This window comes from Juglans microcarpa x Juglans regia, chromosome 4S (genome assembly GCF_004785595.1).
Source record: "Juglans microcarpa x Juglans regia isolate MS1-56 chromosome 4S, Jm3101_v1.0, whole genome shotgun sequence".
Taxonomy (NCBI): Eukaryota; Viridiplantae; Streptophyta; class Magnoliopsida; order Fagales; family Juglandaceae; genus Juglans; species Juglans microcarpa x Juglans regia.
The window spans coordinates 407,782-435,043 of record NC_054601.1 but is presented as its reverse complement, the minus strand read 5'-3'; the positions used below and the strand labels follow the sequence as shown (position 1 = coordinate 435,043).

Genomic DNA, 27,262 nt, shown 5'->3' with positions numbered 1-27,262 from the left:
TTCACAGGAAGGGTATAATAAGTCATCAAGAACAACATTCCAGACAAAAAGCCCAACTAATATGAAGAAGAAGAGGTGTTACAAAGAAGAGTAGACTTTTTTTCTGCAGAACTTCAGCTTTGGTTGATTTCAGTGCTTGGAGCCACAAGTTCTAATAAAGTTGTTCTCTGAACATGATCACCATCTGAGTTCTTCATGGTCGGGGAGGGAACCTTACACAAATCGATTCCTTCAAACCTTGGCAAAGCGACTGCAGAACTAGAAGTTAAACGAAAACGAATGAAACAACCGATATACAGAGACCAGCTTAATGTGTAGAAAACAAAAATAAATTGCAATTGAGATTTCGACAAATGCCGGGAGAGGTTAAGGCCCCGTTTGGTTTCACAAACCATCTTATCTCAATATCCAAATACCATTCAAACACAAACACGTTTCAATTTCAAATTTTCAACTTTTTCATCTCATCATTACTTAATTATTGCAACATTCCCAAACTTCCAAACAAAACACAAAAAATAATTCAACCTTTTCAAATCCCAAAATAAAAATTATATTAAAAACTTATATTATAATAATATTTTAATTTTATAATATTTTTATGCAACTTTTTCTCTCCTTTTCCAAAACCTCATAAAACATCTTAACTCAAACCATTTCACTACTATTCACAAACTATCTCACTATTATTCACATATTTCTCATCTCATCTCATCTCATCTCATTTATGTAACCAAATGAGACCTAAGTCTATCAAAAAAAGATATAGACTTTTGTCTCCTATATTCTCACAAACAAAATCCTCCTCTAAATACTAGCCACTCGGCTCACTCCAGTTATATATGCGATGGAATTGTTAGGTTGTCACCTAGTGACTAGTGACAGTATCCCACATTTCCTCGCATCTTAGCACCAGAAAAGTGGCAGGTGATTCCCATGTTAATACAGTAATTTACATGCTGAAAAACTATTTCAGATACAAGTTTCCTATTGAAGAGAAGTTGATCTTATTGTTGGCTTGGTTCCCAGTTGAAGCTGTCACGATCCATGAATGCCCTAGCCTAATCTGCATAATACCCCAAAAGGACCAGTCACGGTAATCACTTATACAACCCAGATCGATGTGGGACGCGGAATATGCCCACCCGATAAAGACTTCATTGCGTTTGGATGGTAAGACTAAGATAGTCTTACCATCCAAACGCAATGAAGTCTTTATCGATACCCGACATGCATGCACTTGTCATCATGATATTCTATTTTTCTTTGATCTGCTTTAGTAATACTCTTAATTACTCAGGCAAAAAAAAAACACCATGACTTATTATTACCTTCAAGAAAAGCTTATCAAGATCATCATGTCCATATATATATATATATATATATATATTATATCTGTCACAATATAATTTCAAGCATTCACGTTATCGCACAATAGTACTGGCCGGTTTCAACCGTCCAATGCTTGATGGCTATGCATCTGTACATATTGCCAAAATCTAGTAGGCTGTGGTCATCAAACTTATATGTGCATGGGATCCATATATATAATGTCGTAGCTAGAACTAGAAGGATATCGTTGCACTACAGGGATTGAAAATGGTTCTCTTCCATCTGCTACACATCGAACATATTTTCGGATTCATAAGTTATAACAAAATGAGTGTTGCTACATAGACACCGCGTACTTATATTTATGTTTAAGAAGATGACAATACTACAATTTTATTGATTAGCACTTACTTATGATGGAGGAGTACGTACATTATACAAAGAGGAGCAATGGGATTACAAAAATCCTAAAACCAAGCTCCTATAAAAAAACATTATTTTTAATAAAACCTAGATACAATTGAGAACGAAAGAAAATAAAATTAATAACGCAACGTGGGAGTTCCTGAACGATCTAAATAAAAGATATTAATAATGTGTTTAGGTAATTCATAAATGGAGGAAAAACTTATATATATCTACAAGAAAAACGGGCTTTTGTTATCAATTTATTGCAACTATCACAAAAGAAATTTTTTCTTTGCCCCTGAGATTCTTAGAACATAATCTACCAGAGCCAAATCTAACAAATTTCCGCAAAGACGTTTCCAAACTGGAACCAATGTAAGCTGTGGAAAATAAAATCAATCATAATACTCTCATACAGAAAATTATTTGAAAATTATCCGTTCTTAAAGAAAAATAGAGGAAATGAATAAACAAATTAATTAAAAAAACAACTACAATGAGATAACGAAATTAAATCAACATTAGAATCTGGTTCTTCAACTTAAATCTAGATTTCCAGATGAATCCTCTAACCAAATTAAACCCTACTTCGAATTCTTCTATAAAACCCCAAAATAAACAAAAGAAAAAAAATCGAGAATTGCGAAGATTTTTAGGAAATCGTAGACTTACAAAGCGATCAGTGATCCTGCGAACAACAGGCGTGGTCTTCGTTTAAGGGTTCGTCGTCGTCTTGGTCGCTGTCGTCGTCGTCGAAGGGCTTCTGCTTGTGGAAGATGCAGCACTTCTTGGAGCTCTTCTTCTGCATGAACTCGTTGTCCACGGTGCCCTCCTTCCAAGTTACCTTCTTCTTCTTGCGATTCAGGCGGAGGACGAGAGTTTGCGGCTGTTGCTGTTGTTGCTGGTGTTCTTGGGGCTGAGAGGAGGGGGAGGGGGAGGCGGTGGGGTTTTCTAGGGTGACGGTGACGGTAGGAGATGGAGATGGTATTTGCCGGGCGGTGGCTCTCATGGATCTCGCCATGGGTTGGATTAAACGGGCTTGCGTTCAGGAAAATAGGGAGGGAGGATTGAGGAGGGGCTATTGTTTACTTTTTTGCTAAACGAGGAGGAGGTGGAAGGAAGATACCGCCGCTTGATTCGGTGTTTGGATTGGATCCCTTTTGTAAGAAAAATTCATTTCTATAGCATATATATTCTTCATTTTTATCTTTTTTATTTAAATACAAACATATTTATATATATATATATAAATAATAAATAATAAATAACATTTCTTTAAAAAAAATAGGCATATGTCCCTAGCTGCTCTTGTATTTTATTATTTTTTCTAAAATCAGAAATTCACTCACATTTATATTTAAAAAAGAGTTACTCTATATATAATTTCTATTTGAAAACTGTTCATCCAAACTCATTTAATTATGTTTAAAAAAATTTTAAAATTAAAATAATATTCATTTTAAAATGATATTTCTTCTCCTTTTACTCTCATTCTTTAATGGGATTGTATACGTAATTCTCACTTAAGATTGTAAATAAAATTTCTCTTTTAAAAAAATCAAATTTTATAATTTTTCAATCATAACACATATGCCATATCTTTATAAATTTCAATTTGAATTTGGCCTTCTCAAGGAAATGTGGATGTTTTGCAACGAAACTTGAGGAGAAGTATGTTGGACTTTCGATCAAATTATTTACTAATAAAACAACAAGGTCCAATTTGCCTTTGGCTTTCTCAAGGAAATGTGGATGTTTTGCAACGAAACTTGAGGAGAAGTATGTTGGACTTTCGATCAAATTATTTTCTAATAAAACAACAAAGTCCAATTTGCCAAGGCTTCCAATTTCAGGACCACCAGTCAATTACTCGATTACCCCATCCCCCCTCTCCCGCGGTGCGTGTTTAATAGCGACATCTCCTCAAATTTATTAAAATCTATACTTGTGGCGAAAAAATACAATGGTAATACAATAAAACTCACTTATAACCAATAAAACAAATTATTTAACTTTCCTAAGGTAAAGGAAACCTTCCTTATCTAGTCTAATAATTCCTTTCAGTAACGTAGGGATATCTAAGTAAGATCTCCACACGTCATTTTGACCCTTAGCTTCCAAACGAGACAAATTATCCGTCGCTACATTTATTTCTTTATAAACGTGCTTGGTTAAGTAATTGATTCCTTCAAGTCTTTCTAGAATTTCTTTCCAATAATTCTCAAGTACCGTAATCCACACCCCTTAGTTTTTACCCGTTGGATGACAAGTAGTGAGTCCATCTCAATTTCCACATCTGTTATACCCAAAGAGCACACATGTCGAAGGCCATAAAGTAATCCCATAACCTCATCCACATTATTCAAACTATTGCCTGTAGCATACGCAAATTCACACACCAGGTCACCTCGATCATTTCTCACTATGCCACCAGCAACCAAGGGCCCCGGATTTCCCATTGAGCTCCAATTTACATTCAGTTTAAATCATCCCGATTTCCCTTGGTCTATCCAACAATAATAGAAAAGGCTAAGGACCAATCCTTTGATCCTAAATCCAAATCTCTTTAATTATTTTTATTAATATTTTACTAATTATAATGAAGTAATTATTGAAATTTCCTACTCAATTGATATATCTTACTACTTACGAAAAATATATCTCTTCTATCATATAAGTGGCTATTTAATGCCATTAAACGGAAATTATTGTTTTCCGTTAATTTTCTGTTAAATCAACGCTAAGTCATTACTGCAACTTTGGGAGCAGTTATTTTCTTATCCTTTAGAGCACCAGCATTTGACTCATCAAACGAGTCAAATCTTCAAAATTTGATAATTTTAGTTTTAAAATCTTAGTATTGGATTCACCATATGCTCAAATGTCAAGCTTTTAACTGCAGTACATTTTCTTTCATCTTCAAATTTAAAGACTTACTATTCACACTCTATAACTATTATTTTATTTATTTAAATTATTGTTTTCCAATTTTGAACCACAATACATTTAAGTTGAGAAATAATAATTTAAGTATCAAATTAAATTATTAATTAACATATAGTTAGTGTAATTATAAAATATGAAAAAAATAAATTAAAAAGATTATTATTAACAAAATAATATAATATTATTATTTTGATGAATCCAATAGCTAATCCAATGTGAGGTTATGATAGAGATGTTTTGGATTTATAAAAACATGTACTTTTCATCAAAATTTGAAGATGAAAATGATCAATCTAATGCTAATGCTCTTAATCAGTTTTCAGCTTTTCACATATTTATCCATTAAGTATTAAGTTATTTTGGATTTTATAATTTTTCACAGTTATGTCGGTCCATCACTTTTATGCTTTTTTGTTGTATGCTTTTTTTTTGGGTTTATTATTTTTATCCTTTATATTTTATCAGATGTGTCAGTACACTATTTTTATATGGAAAATACTATTCCCACATAAATTTTCTATTGAAAATTTCTACCGAATTGTATTTTATTTTTAATTTTTATTTTTACTTAGTGATTAATGAAATATTTTTAAATAAAATTATGATTTTTTTATATTTTTTAAAACTGAGACAGAAGAGTTTAAAAAATCAAAAAAGAAACATGCACCAAGAAAAGAAACACAGAGTAACACAGAAGGGAAAAAAATCACAAAATAAACATGCACCGAGGAGAGGGGGCTCATGGTGGTGCGGCACAGAGGAGAAAGGAGGAAATAGAGAAAAGAATAGAAAGAAGACATAAAGAAAAGAATTTTAAGGTTTGAACAAACGGAAACATGATAAGAAAGAAAAAAAAAAAACCGCTGGAAAAATAAACAACAGAAAAAATGAAGATATGAAGACCAAAAAAAAAAGAGAAGATGAGAGGAGAGAAGACGCAGAATGCAAATGGTATTTGAAGACAGGCATTATCATTTTTATACAAACCGGGGTAAAAAATGTAACTGCGTAAAAAATAAAAAATAAAAAGCAAGAAAAAAAAGATGTACTGACTGACTAAGAGTGCGTTTGAATATTAAAATGAATTAAGTTGATAAAATATTATTTATTATTATTATTATTTTAAAATTTAAAAAAGTTAAATTATTTATTATATTTTATATTAAAATTTAAAAAAATAATAATAAAAAATTAAAATGAGTTGAATTTTTAAAGGAAACCTGAAAGACGTAAACCCATAAAGAAAAAACAAAGAAAAAAAGTGGCCGACTGACACACTAACTGTATGGATAAGGATGAAAAAAATAAAAGAAAATAAACTCTGACCAACGAAGGAAATGAAACATTCAATATATTTCACAATATATATTATAAAAAATAAAGATAATTTGGTAAAATGATGTAATTTACAAAAATAATATATTTTTTTAAATATTACCTTGTAAAATAATATATATTTTTTGACAAACATAGATAATACAGCTGACATCACACAACTCTTCCCTTTCCCCAGATTGAACCTTTTTATTTACTGTCTAAATAATAAAATGCCATAGTTAAGAACAAACGTCAGTGCTTGCTTTAATCACTCAAGCGTACATTACAAGAACAAATAGTGAAAACTTGAAAAGCAGTAACAAATAATTGTAGAAGAACATTTGAAAGGCCAGTCCCTATTCTCTTCTGTGGGAGATAAACAACTGAAAATCAAGAAATTAGTAAAAAAAATATATATTTCAACTTATATGCATATTATATAGATAAAAAAAAAAAAAAAAACTATATCCAGATTCAAACCAAAAGATTACCAAGAAATAAAAAGGACAGAATAAACAATTAATAAGAGATTCAAATCATTCGCTATCTGAATGAGTCTAATATGCAAGAGATCTACAAGAACTGATATGATTCTTGTAAAATGACGCATCATTGTAAAAATATCAAAGGATTGATATTTTGAACTGATATTTTTGTTGGGATCATTGCTAAAATTATCGATGTTATAAATATGTGTTGGACTATATTATATTTTGAACTAATGTTTTTGTTGGGCTTGTATTAAACTTATCGCAGACAACTTTGTTAAAACTATCGATGTTATAAATGTGTTGCACTATGTTATATTCTGAACTAATGTTTTTATCATTTAATCTATACAACACATGTACTTATTATTCTCTACTTAACTATCATTAACTATAAATATTTGTTAGATTTCATATTTTTTCCTATATGCTTTAAATTATTGATTAAATTTAATTATTTTATAAAATATATACTATTTTTTTAAAATAATTACTTCGCCGAACTAGGCAAACGTATTTTACACGTTGTTCTGACCTGGTATATATATATATATATATATATATATATATATATTTATCGATACAAATACGGTGATTTAAGGGGAGAAAAAATCACTTGGAGGGCCTGGACCCAGAAGGGTCGGCACTACTTCAATAATGAAAGGAGGGCAGGCCACTCATCAAAATGGGTTAGCTGAACCAAGGAAAAAGAAGGCCCATCCAATCATGTGTGCAGACCATTGAGTGGAAGACTCGTCCCCCGTTTACTTACTTACACTAGTAAATGTATTGCTTGCGCACGAGCACATGTTGTGGAATGACTAATAAGTGGAAAACGGATTGATGTAACGATTACTATAATATATTAATTTATTAATATATATATATATATATATTCTTTTCTCATTCTTGTTAATTTCTCAATTTTCCTCTAATCTTGTTGCATGCTAGATTTACCGTCATCCTACCCTTTTAATGGTCATTTATTTATTCATACGCTTTTACACGATTGATGTCGAAAGCTTCCCACCATATTATATTGGTGCATTAGGAGATTCTTCAAGTTAAAAAACTCAACCCCATTTGACATTGTCTTCGAAGAATGAAATTCAAATATAAATATGAAAGAAACAATCAATGGGTTGAAAAGCACATTCAACTATCCTTTGGCAGTGGTTACATCATCGGCCTCAACCCAAGCAACATTAATTGAGGAGGAAAAAAAAATTGAATATGTATAAATAAATAAATAATTAAAAAATGTGTTGCTTTACAAAATTGGACGATTTCATGTCACGTGTGCAAAATGTTACGTCGAAGATTGAGTCGTGGATCGAGAGAGTCCTGGGTGCGATTTACACACAGCCGAGGCTCTTTCCAAATAATTTACAACCTCGCTCATTGAGGGGCGATCACGACCTTCTGAGCGAACACAATCTGCCGCCAGATATCCAACATATGCCACTGCCTCAATTTCAAATGGCGTAGGTGGTGACACTTTTGGGTCTAAAATCCTATGAATTTCATCTTGAATAATGTAGGGTACCACAACATCAACAACATTTCGGGGCACCCCATTCTCATTTTTATGAATTGCCCTGAGCCCAGACAACATTTCTAGCAATACCACTCCAAAGCCGTAGACGTCACTCTTGCTAGTTAATTTTTGAAGTCTGTAGTATTCGGGATCCATGTAGCCAACTGTGCCAGCTGCACGAAGTGAAAGGTGTGACTCGTCTTCGACAGGGCCCATCAACGACAGTCCAAAATCTGATACCTTTGCGGTCCAACTGGAATCCAGCAAAATGTTTGAGGACTTGATGTCGCGGTGTATGATTGATGGAACCGCATACTCGTGTAGGTACTCGATGCCCCTGGCTGCGTCTAGTGCCACCTTAATGCGTGCGGCCCATGAGAGTAGCGGGGAGCTTTGGAGCCTGTGGAGATGGTCATAAAGGGTGCCATTGTGCATATGCTCGTAGACCAATACGCGCTCGTTGCTATCTTCACAGAACCCATATAGGTGGACAAGGTTCTTATGGTGGAGGCGGGACAAAGTCTCGAGCTCATTAAGGAACGCGCTGTCCGTGTCTTCCTCGCGCTTTGTGGTGTAGGGTGAAGACATTGACATCTCAGCGCGCTTGATAGCCACTTCTCGGCCATCATCTAGGATGGCGTGGTAGACGGAACCAAAGCTACCTTTTCCAATCTTGTGGTCCTGGGAGAAGTTGTTGGTGGCTTCAAGTAGCACTTGCAAAGAGAATTCCTCCAATGGGCAAGCGCCGTTTCCCAGGCTAATAAAGTGGCTCAACCTCTTCTCTAGAACTGGTTCTGGTGCTGGTCGATCATCATCGTCCGCCTCTGGACTATTTTCAGCTGTGCTTCCTGTCTCGTCCAAGCGGCCTGAGTCATGGACGCGGCAACCTTTACCTCTGAAATATCTGAATAGAAGAAAACAACAGGCTATTATCAGAGCCAACGATCCCACACACCCCACCACTAGGAAGGCCACCATTTTGTTATCCCAACTAGTACTGCTGTCGGCTTCCTCTTGAGGTTGCGGTGATGATGGTGGCAATGATGGCAGAGGTGAAGGTGGAGTTTTCTTCGGACAAGACTGGCAGATAATTTGTTGGCCACAAATTCCGGACGGCTCCGGCAATGGAGCGCATGGACATTCACTTCTACACGGTCCAGGCAAGACATACTCAAAAACCATGAAGTTTGAGTCAAGAATATCATTGCCCCAACAGAACAAGGAATAATTAGATGTCACGACTCCACAGAAAATACTGCGCTTTGCTTCAATCGCGGTGAAATAGGTCCCTTGCAAACTCTCTGGCAGACTGAAATTATTTTGGCCCCAGCAAACGACAGTTTGATTAAGCCTTAAAGCGCAGCTACGGTTCTCTCCCAAAGCAAGCGATGTGAACTGCCCATATGGTTTGTCACCTGCCATATCTCCCCAACAATACAAGCGACTGTCGTCCAAAGCGATGGCACAAGCATGCCTAAACCCAGCAGAAACCACACTATAGTTCCCGCTAGGCTCCATGCCAACGACTTGATTAATATTGTCTCCGGAGCAAGTAATCTTTCCAATTTCCGATATCCCACATACAAAATTCTCACCCACAGTAATACTTGAAAAGTTCCGATTCATGCTTGCTCTGAATCCGGGCCACTGCCAGCATTCTAGGCTATTCGTCCCGTTTACAAGGCCACAAATGTGGGAATTCCCAGCTTCAAGTTCTTTGAGTACAGGGCCACGATAGATACGCTTGTATGTCATGGTCCCATTGGTAGAGAACCTCCAACAACCCATGATCGAGGTGGATGAGGAAGATGGTGACCTCAAGGCACAAAGAAACCCGTTCCCAGCGACTATCCCAGAAAATGATGTATTGGGATTCACGGGAATTTGAATTCCTGGAGGGAAACCAGTACAGTTAAGGAGGAAAGCTGGCTGGTTAGGAGGCTTTGTTATTGCACAGATTAATGTTTGATTGGAAGTCTCAGAAATTGAGAGGGTGGAGAGTGAATAGACGTGTTGGAATATACAAACTCAAATTGAAGCTTTGGAGTTGAAGTCAAGGGAAGCTAAACAGAGAATTGGAGTTGAAGTCAAGGGAAGCTAAACAGAGAAGATATGACAGTGAAATTTAGTTCAAATGAAAATGAGATAAATAGTTAGAGTGCTAAGCAAATATCTTTTGTACAGTTAAGTTAGTTAGCATACGTGTCTATAAATAGAAATGATGTAAATGTAAATAGGTAAATTCAATTACGGGAACTAACAGATAGATGATTGAATTTGCTCTCAATCTTTTCTTTGCATTTCAAGTTCTTTGTTCTCTCAATCTTGAAGTTACAGAATTCAACATGGTATCATCGTCCATAAACATTCCGCTGCTTTCTTGATTTTCTTTACACAATTCTGGATTTCTTTCTTCTGCTTCTATGGCAGAATCCTCTCATAATTCTTCTGAAAATTCTTCGCTTCCTTTGGGGAATCCATCTGATGATTCCTCAAGTTACTACTACCTGCATCCATCTGATAATCCTGGAGCTCTTCTTGTATCTGAAATTTTTTCTGGTGACAACTATGTGGCTTGGAGTCGGTCCATCACAATTGCTCTCACAGTCAAGAACAAAGTTGCCTTCATCGATGGGAGTTTGCCTCAACCTAGTTCTACCAACTCTCGACTTAAGACTGCTTGGTTACGGGCCAACAATCTTGTGCTTTCTTGGCTAATGAACTCCATTGCAAAGGAGATTCGAGGTAGCCTTCTTTATTTCAACACTGCTGCTGATATCTGGAACGAATTAAAAATTCGATACCTGCGTAGTGATGGTCCAAGAGTATTTGCCTTGGAAAAATCCTTAAGCTCTATTTCTCAGGGCTCAAATTCAATCACTGAGTATTTTAGTGTTTTCAAAGCACTATGGGATGAATACATTAGTTACCGTCCCCTTCCAACTTGTAATTGTGGATTCTTGGAAAAGTGTACCTGTGCTGTGTTGAAGAACCTTGCTGATCAACAACAAGCTGACTATATCATGAAATTCTTGATTGGTCTGCATGATTCTTTTTCAGCAATTCGAAGCCAACTATTGCTTCTTTCTCCATTACCATCAATGGGCAAGGTTTTCTCTTTATTGATACAAGAAGAGAGCCAACGTTCCTTAACTAATGCAGCACCTATCCCCCTTGATTCTCATGCTATGGCTGCTGCACAACCATATACACAAACTTATTCGAATGCTATTAAGTTCAGCAAAGTCAAAGGAAAATCAGATGTCATCTGTTCCCATTGTGGATTCTCTGGACATCTTGTAGATAAGTGTTTCCAGCTTATAGGCTATCCACCAGGATGGAAAGGGCCTCGAGGAAAGAGAATTAATTCTACACGATTGCCCAATGCAAACATTGCATCTTCTATGGAGCAAAACTTAAACAACCCAGCTATGTTTTTTTCTCAAGAGCAAATACAGAATTTGATCACTCTTGCAAATAGCCTATCCACTTCTCCTATCAATCCTAATCCTGCAGTTAACACTGCCTCTACATCAGGTAATAATCACATCTCTCCTTGGATATTAGATACTGGAGCAACAGATCACATGATCTGTTCTCCTCATCTGTTCACATCGATAAAAATCCCAAACAAACCCTCTTCAGTCCATTTACCAAATGGTCACTCAGTTCCTATCAGTTTTACTGGTACTGTTAAAGTCTCCCCTGATTTAATTCTACACAATGCTCTTTATGTTCCCTCTTTTCATGTCAATCTCATTTCTGCTTCCAGATTGACTAAAGAAAATTCTGTTGCCTTGTTTTTCTTTCAATCTAAATGTGTATTGCAGGACCTCAGCAAATGGAGGATGATTGGGCTTGCTGAAGTCAGAAATGGTCTATACCACCTCATCAATTTTTCTGCTGATACACAGAAGGAAATTCCTGATTCAAACAGCTCTTTCTTGGCTAACTCATCTACCATTAGTCCTAACATGTGGCATTTTCGGTTGGGACATTTATCTTCTGCCAAACTAAAACTCATTAGTTCTATTGATTCTTCTGTAAAACTATCTCACAAACATATTTGTGAGATCTGTCCTCTAGCAAAACAAAAGAAACTGTCTTTTCCTGTATCACAAAGCAATTCCAATAAAGCTTTTCAATTAGTGCATTGTGACATTTGGGGTCCATTCTCCACTATCTCTCATTCTGGCTATAAATTCTTTCTTACCATTGTGGATGATCATACACGTTTTACTTGGGTTTTTCTTATGAAAGCTAAATCAGAAACTCGAGTTTTACTAGCCAACTTCATTGCATATGTTCAAACTCAGTTTGATACTCAAATACAAACATTTAGAACAGACAATGGCCAAGAATTCAATATGCCTTCTTTCTATCAAGAAAATGGTATAATACATCAGCTATCTTGTGTAGAAACCCCTGAGCAAAATGGTAGAGTTGAAAGAAAGCATCAGCATTTGTTAAATGTTGCTAGAGCTCTCCTTTTTCAATCTAAACTGCCTTTAACATACTGGACTGAATGTGTATTAACAGCAACACATCTCATAAATCGAACCCCCTCATCTGTGCTAGATAATAACACACCATATGCTCTCCTTTTTCACAAATCTCCTGCATATAACTATCTTAAAGCCTTTGGCTGTTTATGTTTTGCCAGCACAATCCATACCAGTCGAAGTAAATTTCATCCAAGAGCCTCAAAATGCTTGTTTCTTGGTTACCCACCAAATATCAAAGGATATAAAGTGCTTGACCTCCTTACTCTTAAAATCTTTGTTTCCAGAAATGTCATATTTCATGAGAATGTCTTTCCTTCTATTCCAAACTTTACTCATACACCTTTTGTCTTCCCTGATTTTCCTCAAATGCATGACTTCACAGTACCCATTAATCCACCAAATCCACATTCTGCAATTCCAGAAACTACTACTTCACAAAATCAATTTTCTGAAGTTCCAGAATCTATAACTTCACAAAATCCATCTTCTGAAATTCCAGCACCTGTTACTTCACAGATTAATCCTGTAATTGTAAGCCTTCGAAGATCTGAAAGAATAAGGAATCCTCCTTCATATTTGCAGCATTTTCATTGTGGTAATACGGCTCAATCTACTTCAACAACTCAAAAATCTTTCAGCTGCTGCATCCCTTCTTCTGGTAAGCCATACCCTCTTGCTCATTTCATTTCAACACATAAATTGTCACCTAGACATGCAGCTTTTACTTCTGCTTTGTCATCTACTTTTGAACCTAAGACTTTCAAACAAGCCAATTCTTATCCACATTGGCAAGCAGCCATGTTAAATGAGATCAAAGCTCTTGAATTAAATAAAACATGGGAACTTGCAATATTACCTCCAAATAAAATTGCAATTGGATGTAAGTGGGTATATCGTGTTAAATTCAAAGCTGATGGCACGATTGATAGATACAAGGCTAGATTAGTAGCAAAAGGCTACACCCAACAAGAAGGCCTTGATTACTTTGACACATTCTCACCTGTAGCTAAAATGACAACAGTGAGAACAATGTTATCCATTGCTGCCATTAAGAATTGGCATTTACATCAACTTGATGTAAACAATGCTTTTCTCCATGGAGATTTAAATGAAGAGGTGTATATGCAACTACCACCAGGGTATTCTTCACCAACTGATCCGAGAGTTTGCAAACTCAAAAAGAGCCTATATGGTCTAAAGCAGGCCTCAAGACAATGGTTTTCCAAACTGTCATCTTCTCTACTTCAATTTGGTTTTATTCAAGGGAAGTCTGATTCCTCTCTATTCATCAAGCATAATTCAAACAGTTTTATAGCTCTCTTGATTTATGTTGATGATGTGATTCTTGCTTCTAATAATCTTGATGATATAGTCACTGTCAAAAAGTTCTTACATAACTCTTTCACTATCAAAGACTTGGGAGAACTAAAGTATTTTTTGGGGATAGAAGTGGCTCGATCAACCAAAGGCATAACCTTATGCCAACGAAAATATGCCTTAGATATCTTGCAAGATAGTGGTTTTTTAGGTTGTAAACCTGTGGCATTTCCTATGGAGTCTACACTAAAGTTGAGTGTAAATGACTCATCTCCTCCTTTGACAGATCCTGCACAATACAGAAGATTAGTGGGTAGATTATTGTACCTCACTATAACTAGACCTGATCTATCCTATTCAGTACAAGCACTAAGTCAGTTCATGGCTAATCCTAGTCGCAATCATCTTCAAGCTGCTGAAAGGGTCCTCAGGTATATCAAAGCAACACCAGGCCAAGGGATTTTTCTGTCTGCACATTCCCCTCTTCATCTAAAAGCCTACTCAGATAGTGATTGGGGTGGCTGTCTTGACACCAGAAAGAGCATTACTGGCTTCACAGTGTTTCTTGGTGACTCTCTTATATCATGGAAATCAAAGAAACAGCCAACAGTTAGTCGATCCTCAGCTGAATCTGAATACAGAGCCCTAGCATCTACTACTTGTGAACTACAATGGTTGATCTACTTGCTAGCAGACTTCAAGGTTCCTCATCCACAAGCTATTTTGCTTTATACAGACAGCAAACCAGCTTCTGATATTGCATCAAACCCTGTCCAACATGAAAGAACAAAGCACATTCAACTAGACTGCCATTTGGTCCGAGAAAAATTGCAAGAAGGTTTGATCAAGATCATTCACATTCCATCCAAACATCAGCTGGCAGACATTCTAACTAAACCACTTGGTTCCCTTAGTTTCCACCATCTGATCCGCAAGATAGGAATGATCAATATCCATTCCCATCTTGAGGGGGGGTGTTGGAATATACAAACTCAAATTGAAGCTTTGGAGTTGAAGTCAAGGGAAGCTAAACAGAGAATTGGAGTTGAAGTCAAGGGAAGCTAAACAGAGAAGATATGACAGTGAAATTTAGTTCAAATGAAAATGAGATAAATAGTTAGAGTGCTAAGCAAATATCTTTTGTACAGTTAAGTTAGTTAGCATACGTGTCTATAAATAGAAATGATGTAAATGTAAATAGGTAAATTCAATTACGGGAACTAACAGATAGATGATTGAATTTGCTCTCAATCTTTTCTTTGCATTTCAAGTTCTTTGTTCTCTCAATCTTGAAGTTACAGAATTCAACAAGACGAGTGGAATACAAGAAACGAAGGATAAGCTTATGAGTAGGAGGAGCAGGAGAAAGTTGGAGTTATCGAAGATGAAAGCCATAGAAATGATCGCCTGGTTTTGATAATATCATGATGGTGGGATAAGAAAGAAACTGAAATAGAAAAGAACCTGTGATGATATTATATGATATGATATGAGGTTCTGGGCCAAATTCAAGGCTATAAAGGGGTTACAAAATAAAGGCCAAAGAAGGAAGAGGAACGCGGTTTCCATTGGAGGGTGGGTTTGTGAGGACCAAAGACCAAGTCATTTGAAAAGTATTATTATTGTGAGAAGCGGACCGTGTAGGCACGACTCAAAAAAGAGCTGAAATCTACACAACACTAGTAAACCAAATCCAGCTTCAACAACCATTCATTCAAAACTCGCTAAGACGCTTTCAAAACTAGGCCGAGTCACATACATCATCATTACATGCACTAGGCTCTAGCAGCCATTCCTATTTGAATTTGACGTGACTTTGCCACTCGGTTAGCTTGATTTCATCAAATTATTACTGGTCACTATGTTTGTGTGCGCTTGCTAGTAGTACATCCTGATCAATGCACCAAAATTTATTAAATTTATAAATACATAAAATCATTAAAATCATTTTTTTTACACAGACTTATGTGGAGTTAGCAAAACTCTATTGTTCAACTTATCTGCAGTGGCATTATCGATCATTACCAATAACATAATTGACATTCTTTACTTCTCGACACGAGCAAAGCCAGTTAAGTCCATTGTTCATTGTACATGTACGTACGTGCCAAATGGTCAGAATGCCGATGCAAATTTGTAATTATCACGATAAGATCTAGAGTAATTAATTCTATGTTATTTATTTAAAGTAAATGTTGTGAAAAACAATGATAATAAAGTAAATTCAAACACGGGAAAAAAATCAATCACACACGACACAGTATTTACGTGGTTCGGCAAATTGCCTACGTCCACGGGAGCTGCAGAGGATTTGTATTACTTGAGGAATCACAATATAATGTGTGTAGGACGGCTACTGTTCACTCTGATACAGTACAAGACATAAAAATATCACTTATATATGTTGTGCGGCGGAAACTCTAAATTCAGCAGAATTAGTGATTTTCGCTCGAGCGGCGTGTCAAGCCCGCATCGAGCGAACCTGTTTCCCGCAACTGCTCGAGCTATGTGTCGAGCGGCTCCTCAAGCGAAGCTCTCTGACTTCCCTCCGCTCGAGCTGTGTGTCGAGCGGTGTCGAGCGGTGTCGAGCGAAGCTCTCTGACTTGCCTTTGCTCGAGCGGTCTGTCAAGCTATCTTTGAGCGAAACTCTCTGACTTGTATTCGCTCGAGCGCCGTGGACCAGACTCCAAATACTCAACAATTCTCTCACTTGGAGACTGGTACACCCACAGTATCGCCCTCTGCCTCAAACATGATATCCTCCACCTCTGCAACTCACAACTCCTGTCTTCATGCAAGAAGACCAACTGAAGTTGCGCACAACTTCAGTTTCTCAAATGTAACACCCTTTGCCAACATATCAGCATGGTTCCTACTTCTGCAAATTTTCTCAACTAGCAACTGTCCATCATCTAACAATGATTGTATAAAGTGATACCTGATCTGAATGTGCTTAGTTCTGGAATGAAATGCTGGGTTCTTGGCAAGAAATATGGCACTCTGACTGTCACTGTAGAGAGTGCCCTTCTGATTCTTTTTACCCAATTCCTCCAAGAAGCCCTGTATCCAAACCATCTCCTTTGCGGCTTTTGAAACTGCAATATACTCAGCTTCTGTAGTAGACAAAGAAACTGTCTTCTGTAGATTGGAACCCCATGAAACTGCAGTACCACCCAGAGTGTAAACAAATCCTGTGGTACTTTTTCTGCTATCAGTATCTCCAGCTAAATCAGCATCAACATAGCCTTGCACCTCTAAGCCTTCTCCTGAGAAACACAAGCACGTTTCTGAGGAGCCTTTTAGGTACCTCAAAATCCACTTCACTGCTTCCCAATGTTGTTTTCCAGGGTTACTCATGTATCTACTCACAACTCCCACTGCATGGGCAATATCTGGTCTAGTACAAACCATAGCATACATAAGTGAATCAATAGTTGAGGCATAAAAGACCTTACTCATATAGTCTTGTTCCTCTTCTGACTTTGGTGCCTGATTCTTGCTGAGTCTAAAGTGACTACCCAAGGGTCTGCTAACGGACTTGGCCTTGTCCATATTGAACCGGTTGAGTACCTTTTTCACATACTCAGCCTGTGAGAGTCTCAACGTGCCTTTGACTCTGTCTCTGACAATTCTCATGCCAAGGATTTGCTTTGCAACTCCTAAATCCTTCATTGCAAAATGCTTTAACATCTGCTTCTTCAGATTATTGATCTAATCAATATTTGGCTCCGCAATAAGCATGTCATCCACATATAGCAACAAAATAATGTAAAAATTGTCAAACTGCCTGACATAGCAGCAGTGATCTGCCTGACATCTGATGTATCCTGCACTGCACATGAAACTGTCAAACTTTTTATACCACTGTCTAGGAGCTTGTTTCAGGCCATACAAGCTCTTCTTCAGTCTGCAAACTGAACTTTCATTTCCCTGTACCACAAACCCCTCAGGTTGGTGCATGTCAAGATCTCCATGAAGAAAAGCTGTCTTCACATCTAGCTGCTCAAGAAATAGATCTTCAGTAGCAACCATAGCCAAAACTAACTTGATAGTTGTGATCTTTACCACAGGTGAAAAGATCTCAGAGTAATCAATGCCCTGTTTCTGCTAAAAGCCTTTTACAACAAGTCTGGCCTTGTGTCTCTTACTGCCATCATACTCAGTTTTTACCCGGTACACCTACTTGTTGTGTAAAGCCTTCTTCCCTGATGGAAGTTCTGTCAACTCCCATGTCTGATTCCCTAATAAGGAATCCATCTCATCCTTCATGGCCAACTCCCACTTGCTAGGATTTTCATCTTGCAAGGTTTCTTGATAACTCTGCGGTTCTCCACCATCTGTCAATAGAATATAATTCAAAGCAGGTGAGAAACGTTGTGGAGGACGAATAGTCCTAACTGAGCTGCGAACTGCAGCTGTAGGAGTGGACGGCGCTGGATCTGACTGCGGAATAATAGAAATGGGTGCACTGTGCCCACTTTCCCCGTCACTCATTTCCCTACACTGCACTGTGACCTCTGGTAGATCATCCAAACTCACAAAGTCAGACTCCTAAGGAACTACTTCAGCAACTGTGCTAGATTTGTCCTTGTACACAATCTTCTTATTGAAGATCACATTCCTACTTCTTATAATCTTCCGACCCTGATCATCCCAGAAACGATAGCCAAATGCCTCGTCTCCATAGCCAATGAAATAACATTTCCTTGACTTAGTCTCAAGCTTACTACGAGTATCAGAATCAATAAGAATATAAGAAAGACAGCCAAAGATTTTAAGATGAGAAAATTTGACCTCTTTCCCGCTCCAAGCCTCCTCAGGCAATCCACAATCCAACGGAACTGATGGCCATCTATTTATCAAGTATACTGCAGTGCTAACTGCATCTGCCCAGAAAGTAGGTGTTAAGCCAGCATGCAGCCTCATGCTTCTAGCACGCTCATTTATGGTTTTGTTCATGCGCTCAGCAACTCCATTTTGCTGTGGTGTCCCAGGAATGGTCTTCTCCATTCTGATACCCTGAGTAGCACAATACTCCTTGAACCCACCATCAATATACTCACCACCATTATCAGACCTTAAGCATTTCAACTTCAAGTCTGTCTCTGTCTCAACCATGGCTTTCTAAATTTTGAACACATTAAATACATCAGATTTGTGTTTCAAAAAATAAACCCATACCTTCCTGCTGTGGTAATCAATGAATGTAACATAGTAACGAGAACCTCTAAGAGATGCTACTGGGGAAGGTCCCCACACATCAGTGTGCACAAGATCTAGTCTCTCTGACTTTAGTGTTTTGCCACTCTTCAAGAAACTGACCTTCTTCTGTTTCCCCATAATGCAACTCTCACACATACTGAGATCAACTGACTTCAGTTCTGATAGCTTGCCTCTAGACAGAAGTTCTTTCATGCCCTTCTGACTCATATGGCCAAGCCTGCAATGCCACAAATCTGCTGTGCTCTCTGCAACGGTAGTAGCAATAGTGTTATCCAAACCAGTAGTCATATAAAGTGTACCAGTTTTCTTATCCCGAGCCAGTACCAATGCCCCTTTGGTGACCTTCCAGGTGCTATTTGAAAACACCACTGAATGTCCACAATCATCAAGCTGCCCAACAGAAATGAGATTCTTCTTCAACTCAGGAATGTGTCTGACCTTTTGTAAGGTCCATTTGTTCTTGTTAGGAAGAACAATATCAATATCTCTCATCCCTACAACATTCAAAGCCTCTCCATCAGCCAAATACACATTTTCAAAATTACCTGCAACATAATTCTGCATTATCTCCCGATGGGAAGATGTATGGAAGGAAGCCCCTGAATCAAGTATCTAGTCATCAACTGGACTATGAACTGCAAGAAATAGTGCATCATGTACTTCTTCAGTTACCACATTAGCACTATCATTCTCGGTCTTCTTTGGATTTCTGTAATTCTTCTTTATGTGGCCAGCTTTGCCACAATTCCAACAAGTTGCCTGCTGGCCAGGCTTTAACTTGCTCTTGCCCCTGTTCTTTGATTTTGATCTGCCTCTGTTTGAGTTCCTGTCTTGTGCTCTCCCCCTAGAGTCAACATTCAATGCTGAACTCGAACCTGAGGTCTCACCTGAATCTTTCCTGCGCACCTCCTCAGCCAAAATCAAATCACGAATATCATCATATTTTAACTTTGACTTACCGGCAAAATTACTAACAGCTATTCTCATGGCTTCCCAACTATTTGGCAGTGATGCCAATAGTATCAGTGCATGTATCTCATCATCAAATTCAATTTCAACTGACGACAATTGATTTGTGATAATATTAAAATCATTCAGATGTTGTGCAACAGACGTACCATCTGCCATCTTCAAATTAAATAGTTTTTTCATCAGATGTACCTTGTTATTTACTGATGGCTTTTCATACATACCTGACAAAGCCTCTATGAGATCCACAGTCGTCTTCTCCTTGATGACGTTGTGAGTAACGGATCTCGACAGGGTTAATCGAATAACCCCCAGGACCTGTCGATCCAACATGGTCCAATCAGCAACTGACGTGCTGTCCGGCTTCTTCCCCAACAATGGAAGATGAAGTTTCTTCCCATAGAGGTAGTCCTCTATCTGCATCCTCCAGTATCCATAATCCGTGCTATCAAACTTCTCGATCCCCGATACCTTCACTTCCTCTCCAGCCATCGTTTTTTCTCAGACCCGAACCTTGGCTCTTGATACCAATTGTTGTGAAAAACGATGACAATAAAGTAAATTCAAACACGGAAAAAACAAGCAATCACACACAACACAATATTTACGTGGTTCGGCAAATTGCCTAAGTCCACGGGAGCTGCAGATGATTTGTATTACTTGAGGAATCACAATACAATGTGTGTAGGACGGCTACTGTTCACTCTGATACAGTACAAGACATAAAAATATCACTTATATATGTTGTGCGGCGGAAACCCTAAATTCAGCAGAATTAGTGATGTTCGCTCGAGCGGCGTGTCGAGCCCGCATCGATCGAACCTGTTTCCCGCAACTGCTCGAGCCATATGTCGAGCGGCTCCTCAAGCGAAGCTCTCTGACTTCCCTCCGCTCGAGCTATGTGTCGAGCGGTGTCGAGCGAAACTCTCTGACTTGCCTTTGCTCGAGCGGTGTGTCGAGCTATCTTTGAGCGAAGCTCTCTAACTTGAATTCGCTCAAACGGCTAGACGCTCCGCTCGAGCGCCGTGGACCAGACTCCAAATACTCAACAGTAAATACCATATACTTCATTAAACCGAGCACCGAATTTCGAGTTCCATCGAGTGTGGTGAGAAACATTCGTGATTTTGTCTAGCGTCTAGATTTCAAAGGTCTCTCGTTTGTAACAGCCTAATCAATCAAGAGTGGTTAAGCAGATCCTCTGTTTAATTTTTTGGGACTTTTCATCCGATCGAGTTGGGTTGAATGTTTCTGCGCAAGCTATTATATCTATGGAACACGAAAGAAACTGTATCTCTTTGTATTCTTTTTTCCATGTAGTCCCTTTTCCGCTGGTTCAAAATAAGTTAGTGTGTTCACAAAAGTCAACGAGTTGAAATTTCCAAGGTAATCTTGCATCATGTAATTCAAACGAGGACCAAATCAGGGTCTCGTATCATTCCAGAATCAAGAGTGCAATATTCCTGATTCAGACGACAACAATATGCTTTCTGCAACGTAATTATCATATAAGACTATACCATCTAATGCTTACCATTGGAGTTCTGATCATAACTATAAAACATTCCAATGTGATCATAACTATAAATACTCGCAAATTGTGCAACGTCTCAAACCTCAAAAGTCGGCTATTACTGAGAGAAATATGACTTGATGAAAGACTCGCCATTTTTTGTCAGGATTGTTCTATGGAGACCTGAAAGCGCAAGGATCTGCATCCATAAGCATTTTGACTACTTCCCTCATAGTAGGGCGCACAGATGGAAGCTTAGTAGTACAAAGGATAGCAATCTTCAACACCTTAATCATGTCATCTTGGACAGAAGAATCAGTTGCCACTTTATTGTCGAGAACCCTGAGGACAGTTTCACGGTCATTGAGATGATCTGCAACCCAATAAACGATATCTTTTCCTTCTCCATATGCCTCTTCAACAGGCCTTCTACCGGTAATCAATTCTAGCAGCACCACGCCAAAACTATATACATCACTCTTTTCAGTGATTTTAAGACTGTATGCCAGCTCTGCATACGGATTTGGAGTGTATAAATTAGTAAATCCGCACATTCAAAGGCAGCGTGAATCTATCAACTAGAAAAGTTAATAAGCATATCCGGTTTGTTTTTATCCAGTATGTCAAAGCTGCGATTGAAGACAATCACGAACACGTGAACTTAATGAATGTCATTCATGAGTAATTGTTTGATGCATGAACAGAAAATAAAAATAAGAAGATTAACGGTTCAAAAAGTTTGAGAACTCACCAGGAGCAATATAACCATGAGTGCCGGCAAGACAGCTATAATCAGACCCTTGATGAGACTTCTCAGCAAACTTTGCAAACCCAAAGTCAGCAATTTTTGGCTCATAATCCTCATCAAGTAAAATGTTGCTTGATTTTATGTCCCGATGAATGATAGGGGGTGAACAATCATGGTGCAGATAAGAAATTCCCTTTGCGGCTCCTAAAGCAATTTTATACCTCCAGTACCAATCCTGTTCTGGCTGCCCACCTATGATCTTTCCATGGAGAGCTTGAAACAGATTACCATTTTCCATGTACTCGAACACCAGAAAACTCGAGCCCCCGTTTAGTAAAGATGCATAAAGCTTCAGTATGTTCCTGTGCCTTATTTTTCCCAGAATCTCCATTTCTGCTTCCAAAATCTTCACACCATCTCCTTTCCATAGTTGCTTTACCGCCACTGTGCTGCCATTTTTCTTTAAATTCAGTCTATAAACTTTTCCTGTAGCACCAATTCCAATCAAATTCTCTTCTTTCAATTCACATATTTCATCAACATTAATTTCTACTTGGTGGAAAGATGTAAGTGTCCAAGTCCGATCTACTTTCTTCTCCCCTTCCAAGTCATTTCCAACAACAGCTTCAGTAAGCTTCGAGTTCTTATAAATCGCAAGCAGTAATCCAGCTAATATGACAACCAAGGCGGATGCTATAACACAGAACAGAACAAATTTACCTGCAAATATCCCTCTTTGACTATGACTTGCAGTACAAATATCTATCCTATAACTTTTGAGCACTTTAGGTTCTTGGTCAACACAGAGTCCCTTGTTTCCAAGAAATGCTTTTTCTCCACCCATGGTCAAAAGATCAGATGGAACTCTTCCTGACAGCCGGTTTTGAGACAAATCGATGGAGCTTAGCTTCAATTTCTCTAAATTTTCCGGAATCAAACCCGTAAGCTTATTTCCCGCAAGAATCAGAGAGTTCAACGAGGTCATCGAAGAAAATGTTTGCGGGATGTTACCGGTCAGAGAATTCAAGGCGAGATTCAAGTCGACCAGACTCGCACAGTTACCCAGTTCGGGCGGTATTGATCCTGTCAAAGAATTCTTTTCCAGGTGCAAAGAAGATAATTGTTTCAGAGCACCAATTTCAGAAGGTATTTTACCAGTAAAGTTATTATTACTCAAATGTAGCCTCTCTAGGTTCATCAGCTTGCCAAGTTCTGATGGAAGCTCGCCGGAAAACCTGTTGTTTAGCAAAACCAACTGATTCAAACTGTCAGAAAACCTGATTTCCGGGGAGATTCCTCCACTGAAGTCATTATCACCAAAATCAATCATTTGCACAAATGGAAGTGCCCAAACCCCATCAAGTATCTTCCCAGACAAGCGGTTCATATTGATTCTGAACCTCTCAAGAGACTTGCACTCGGCATAAGACTCCGGTAACTCCCCGGAAAAATCATTTCCCAATGCAAGCAATAACCTTAGCTTTCTGTTTTCGCACAAGAACTTGGGGAAACCACCTGAAAACTGGTTCTCAGATATGTCAATGCTCTCCAATGGCGAATACCGGCCAAAATTAACCGGGAAATTCCCAGTAAAGCTGTTACGATAGATTGAGAACCCAAAAAGATGCTGCATATCTCCGAACCCTGCGGGGAGTTCCCCTGAAAAGCTGTTCTCATAAAGCTGAAAAACCACCAAATTCTTCAGATTCCCTATTTCTTCAGGAAGCTTCCCATACATTTTATTGGCAGAAACGTCGAATTCCCTTAGATAGCTAAGGTTCGCAAGCTCTCGTGGGATTTCCCCGGTCAAATTGTTGTCAAAGAGCTCAATCTTCTTAAGCTTCTTCAAGTTGGCAATCGACCGAGGGAAGTTCCCAGAGATCTTGTTTCTCGATATATCAAGTGTCTCCAGCTCCTTGAGCTTGAAAACAGACTCCGGAATCTCTCCCTTCAAATTAGCAGCTTTTAGATACAACCAAGTCAAGTTCTTCAAATTCCCAAGAGTTTCAGGAATCTCATTCTCGTCGAATTCATTGTCACCAAGCCCCAGGGAAACCAGTCCGGTTAAATTCCCCACCCAACTTGGAAAGGAACCGGAGTAGTGGTTTGTAGAAAGATCAAGAATCTCTAAATTTCGCAGCCACGAGAGATCGGGAATACGACCGATCATGTCGTTTTCAGAGAGATTCAACACTCTCAGGTTGCTGCAGTAACTCAGTTCAACGGGAAGCTTTCCGGAGATGTTATTGGAAGGCAAGGAGAGCACAGTCAGGCTTTCGAGCAAGGAAATAGATGGGGAGATCGCGCCCGAAAGAGACTTGCTTTCGAGCGAGATATGGGTGACTCTAGAGGAAACTGGGTGGCACGTGATGCCGAAGAAATGGCAGGGAGATTCTGAGGCTTGCCAGGAGTACAAGGAATTGAGGGGGTCTATGAGCTGGTTTTTCAAGCGGAGGAGGGCTTCAGTTTCGACCGTTAAGGGCGTACATGGCGGGAAAAAGGGAAAGGAAAGAAAGAGCAAGAAGAGGAGGAGGGGGAGGAGGAGGGAAGGGGAAGGAAATGGGGTTTCGGCCATTGGGTGAAAAGATAAGGGGTAAAATGGTCGCTCCAGAAAGATAGATCTAATCTATCATATGATCTATCCGGTGGCCTGTGAGCAGTACTGGTGAACGTGGAACGCCAATTTGACCCGCATTCTTCACCATCTTTCGAATTAAACACATGACCTGATCCATATCAATATACATATATATATATATATATAGCCAAGTAATTAGGAATTCTGAATACATGATAATTCTTCTTCCAAACACACTCACTCGTAATTATACGGATTCATCATTCCAAACCTTGCTCTCCTATTATTATTATTTGGGTGGCTGTCTTTCATGCAGTAAACCTAACCCAACATCGTCAATTACATTTAAATATATATATATATATATATATATTAATGAACCATACCATAAAGAAGGATAACGAAGAGAACAAAAAACCTGAATCTGATATTTGAAGGAAATTAGAATAACAAGCAGAAATTAATATGTGAAGAAGTTGAATCAAATTTGGTCAGTAAATGATTCTGCAACCCTAGCTGAGACCTGAATATGGAGAGAGAGGTGCATGAGAGAGTACGTACCCAAGGCAGCTAAAATCTGAACTACTGCTCCATGCACGCTCACCCACAAAGCAACATACTTTCCAACTTGCTTAATTGCTAGCTTCAGTTACAATTCTGTGTAGAGAGAGAGATAGATCTCGATCTCTCCAGACACGAAATTAACTGGTCAAACTTAAAACGACGAGAAGATATAGCAGAGCAGAGGTGTCTGATCATCTGGGAATTAAGGTAGCTCTGGTACTGTGAGTCTGTGACAGTTCCCACTTGCTTTCTGAAAGGTCTGTATGAACGAAGAGAGTACTGAACATGATAGCAGAAGAAGAAGAAGAAGAAGAAGAAGAAGAAGAATGGAGCGGTATTGAATGATATTGATCTCACAAATTAAGTGGATGTATTGGGGGAGTGTAGGCCATGGGGGACACTTGTCTAGTACTGACAAATATGCTCTCGTGAAGTTTTCTGGAGTTTTACTCCCCCCCGTACCTCAATAACACCCATAAGCGTCCACAACATACATCGTTATTCCGACTCCTATAAAATAAAGGTGGGATAGGTAGACAGATGAGTTAAAAAGTTATATAAAATATTATTATTATTTTTAGATTTATAAAATTAAATTATTTATTATATTTTATATAAAAATTTATAATGATAAAAATATAAAATATAAAAAATTTATAATGATAAAATAAAACGTATTCAAACGTGATCTAAATCAATGATCAAAAGCCGCTTTTTATTCCGAACTGAAGACGACATCAGTAAAAAAATTTTATTTATATTTTTCTGTTTTCAATATTTGTATTTTTATTTCTATTGAATTCGTTGCTAAATTTTTCAAAAGTTTTTGTTTGAATAATGTTCAAGTTTTTATATTTTTAAAATGTTCTGACCTTTTTTCTTTTAAAAAATGATTTTTTATTTTTATTTTTTTTAATCTTTTCAGCCGGCCATGGCAGGGTCCCCATTAAGATCAATCATCGATTTACTTCCAGCTGTGTCCGCAACCGACAGCACTCTGCATGGGCATCCTTCTGTATATAGCACATGGTTTATAAAGAGAGCAATGCTAATTATAATCGTGAAGTGCTTGTGTATTGTACAGTGCTTAAGTATTATATAATTGATTTAAAACAAATAAGGTTTATAATTAAAAAAATAATTTTTATTTTATATAAATTTTATATTTATTTATTTTTTTAAAATAATTATGTAATTTTTACACACTGCACGACTTTGGTATCTTCCACGAATAGAAGTAAAGTTTTAATTGATTTTCCTCAACATTTTCATTTCCTCTCTTATCTTTCAAGTTCCATAAATATTTTGTTCTAGTTTTCTATATCATTTCGGTTATCTTATTAATTTAAGTAAGTTAACGTAGAAGTTTTTATTTGTAGTTTTTTTTTTCTTTTAGTTTTGTTTGTTAAACTAGTTATTTAAATGCTTAGTTTATCTTATTTAGTTTAAAAATATTTTCATTTTCGATAATGGTTAAATAGTAGTGATAGGATTACTACCCTAACTATCTAAGTACATTTCAAGTTTTTTTATTTTTTTTTTATTTTCTTTTAAGTATTTTTTTAATATCTTTAATCACTAAAAAGAATTAGAAAATATATAATTTTACTAATACATACTTATTTAATCATTAAGTAAAATTAAAAAATTAAAAAAAAATATAAAAAGAATAGTAAATAAATAGTAATAAGATAAATAACTAAAAATAAGGAAGTTAATGTTTACGTGATTAGGCACGTAGGCCTATATCCACTAGTCTTGACTCTTGTATATAAATCCACTATAAATATAGTTTTATATAAGTCATCTATCCTTAC

The 27,262-nt window shown here is 37.5% G+C and overlaps 3 protein-coding genes across 4 annotated transcripts; all 3 read right to left on the bottom strand.

Annotated features, from left to right (window-relative positions):
- LOC121262509 (protein phosphatase 1 regulatory subunit INH3) lies at window positions 1-2,912 on the bottom strand. Of its 2 annotated transcripts, none has more exons than XR_005940112.1 (2): window positions 2,413-2,912; window positions 1-258 (listed from the first exon to the last, which is right to left on the bottom strand). XR_005940112.1 is itself a non-coding variant. In XM_041165004.1 (2 exons), exon 1 carries the CDS (start codon window positions 2,759-2,761, stop codon window positions 2,420-2,422), a length of 342 nt encoding a protein of 113 aa, XP_041020938.1. In that variant the 5' UTR covers window positions 2,762-2,911; the 3' UTR covers window positions 1-250; window positions 2,413-2,419. The 2 variants fall into 2 exon arrangements, 1 of the variants encoding a protein (XP_041020938.1); XM_041165004.1 differs by having other exon boundaries at window positions 1-250; window positions 2,413-2,911.
- A 4,825-nt stretch (window positions 2,913-7,737) lies between these two features.
- On the bottom strand, window positions 7,738-15,742 carry LOC121263524 (serine/threonine-protein kinase-like protein CCR4). The gene is made up of 2 exons (XM_041166459.1): window positions 15,166-15,742; window positions 7,738-10,039 (listed from the first exon to the last, which is right to left on the bottom strand). Exons 1-2 carry the CDS (start codon window positions 15,243-15,245, stop codon window positions 7,801-7,803), a joined length of 2,319 nt encoding a protein of 772 aa, XP_041022393.1. The 5' UTR covers window positions 15,246-15,742; the 3' UTR covers window positions 7,738-7,800.
- Window positions 15,743-21,644: 5,902 nt separating this feature from the next.
- On the bottom strand, window positions 21,645-25,870 carry LOC121262528 (receptor protein-tyrosine kinase CEPR2-like). Its single transcript, XM_041165036.1, has 3 exons — window positions 25,443-25,870; window positions 22,307-25,029; window positions 21,645-22,066 (listed from the first exon to the last, which is right to left on the bottom strand). The coding sequence occupies exons 2-3, from the start codon at window positions 24,876-24,878 to the stop codon at window positions 21,729-21,731; spliced, it is 2,910 nt and encodes a 969-aa protein (XP_041020970.1). The 5' UTR covers window positions 24,879-25,029; window positions 25,443-25,870; the 3' UTR covers window positions 21,645-21,728.
- Window positions 25,871-27,262: the final 1,392 nt, after the last annotated feature.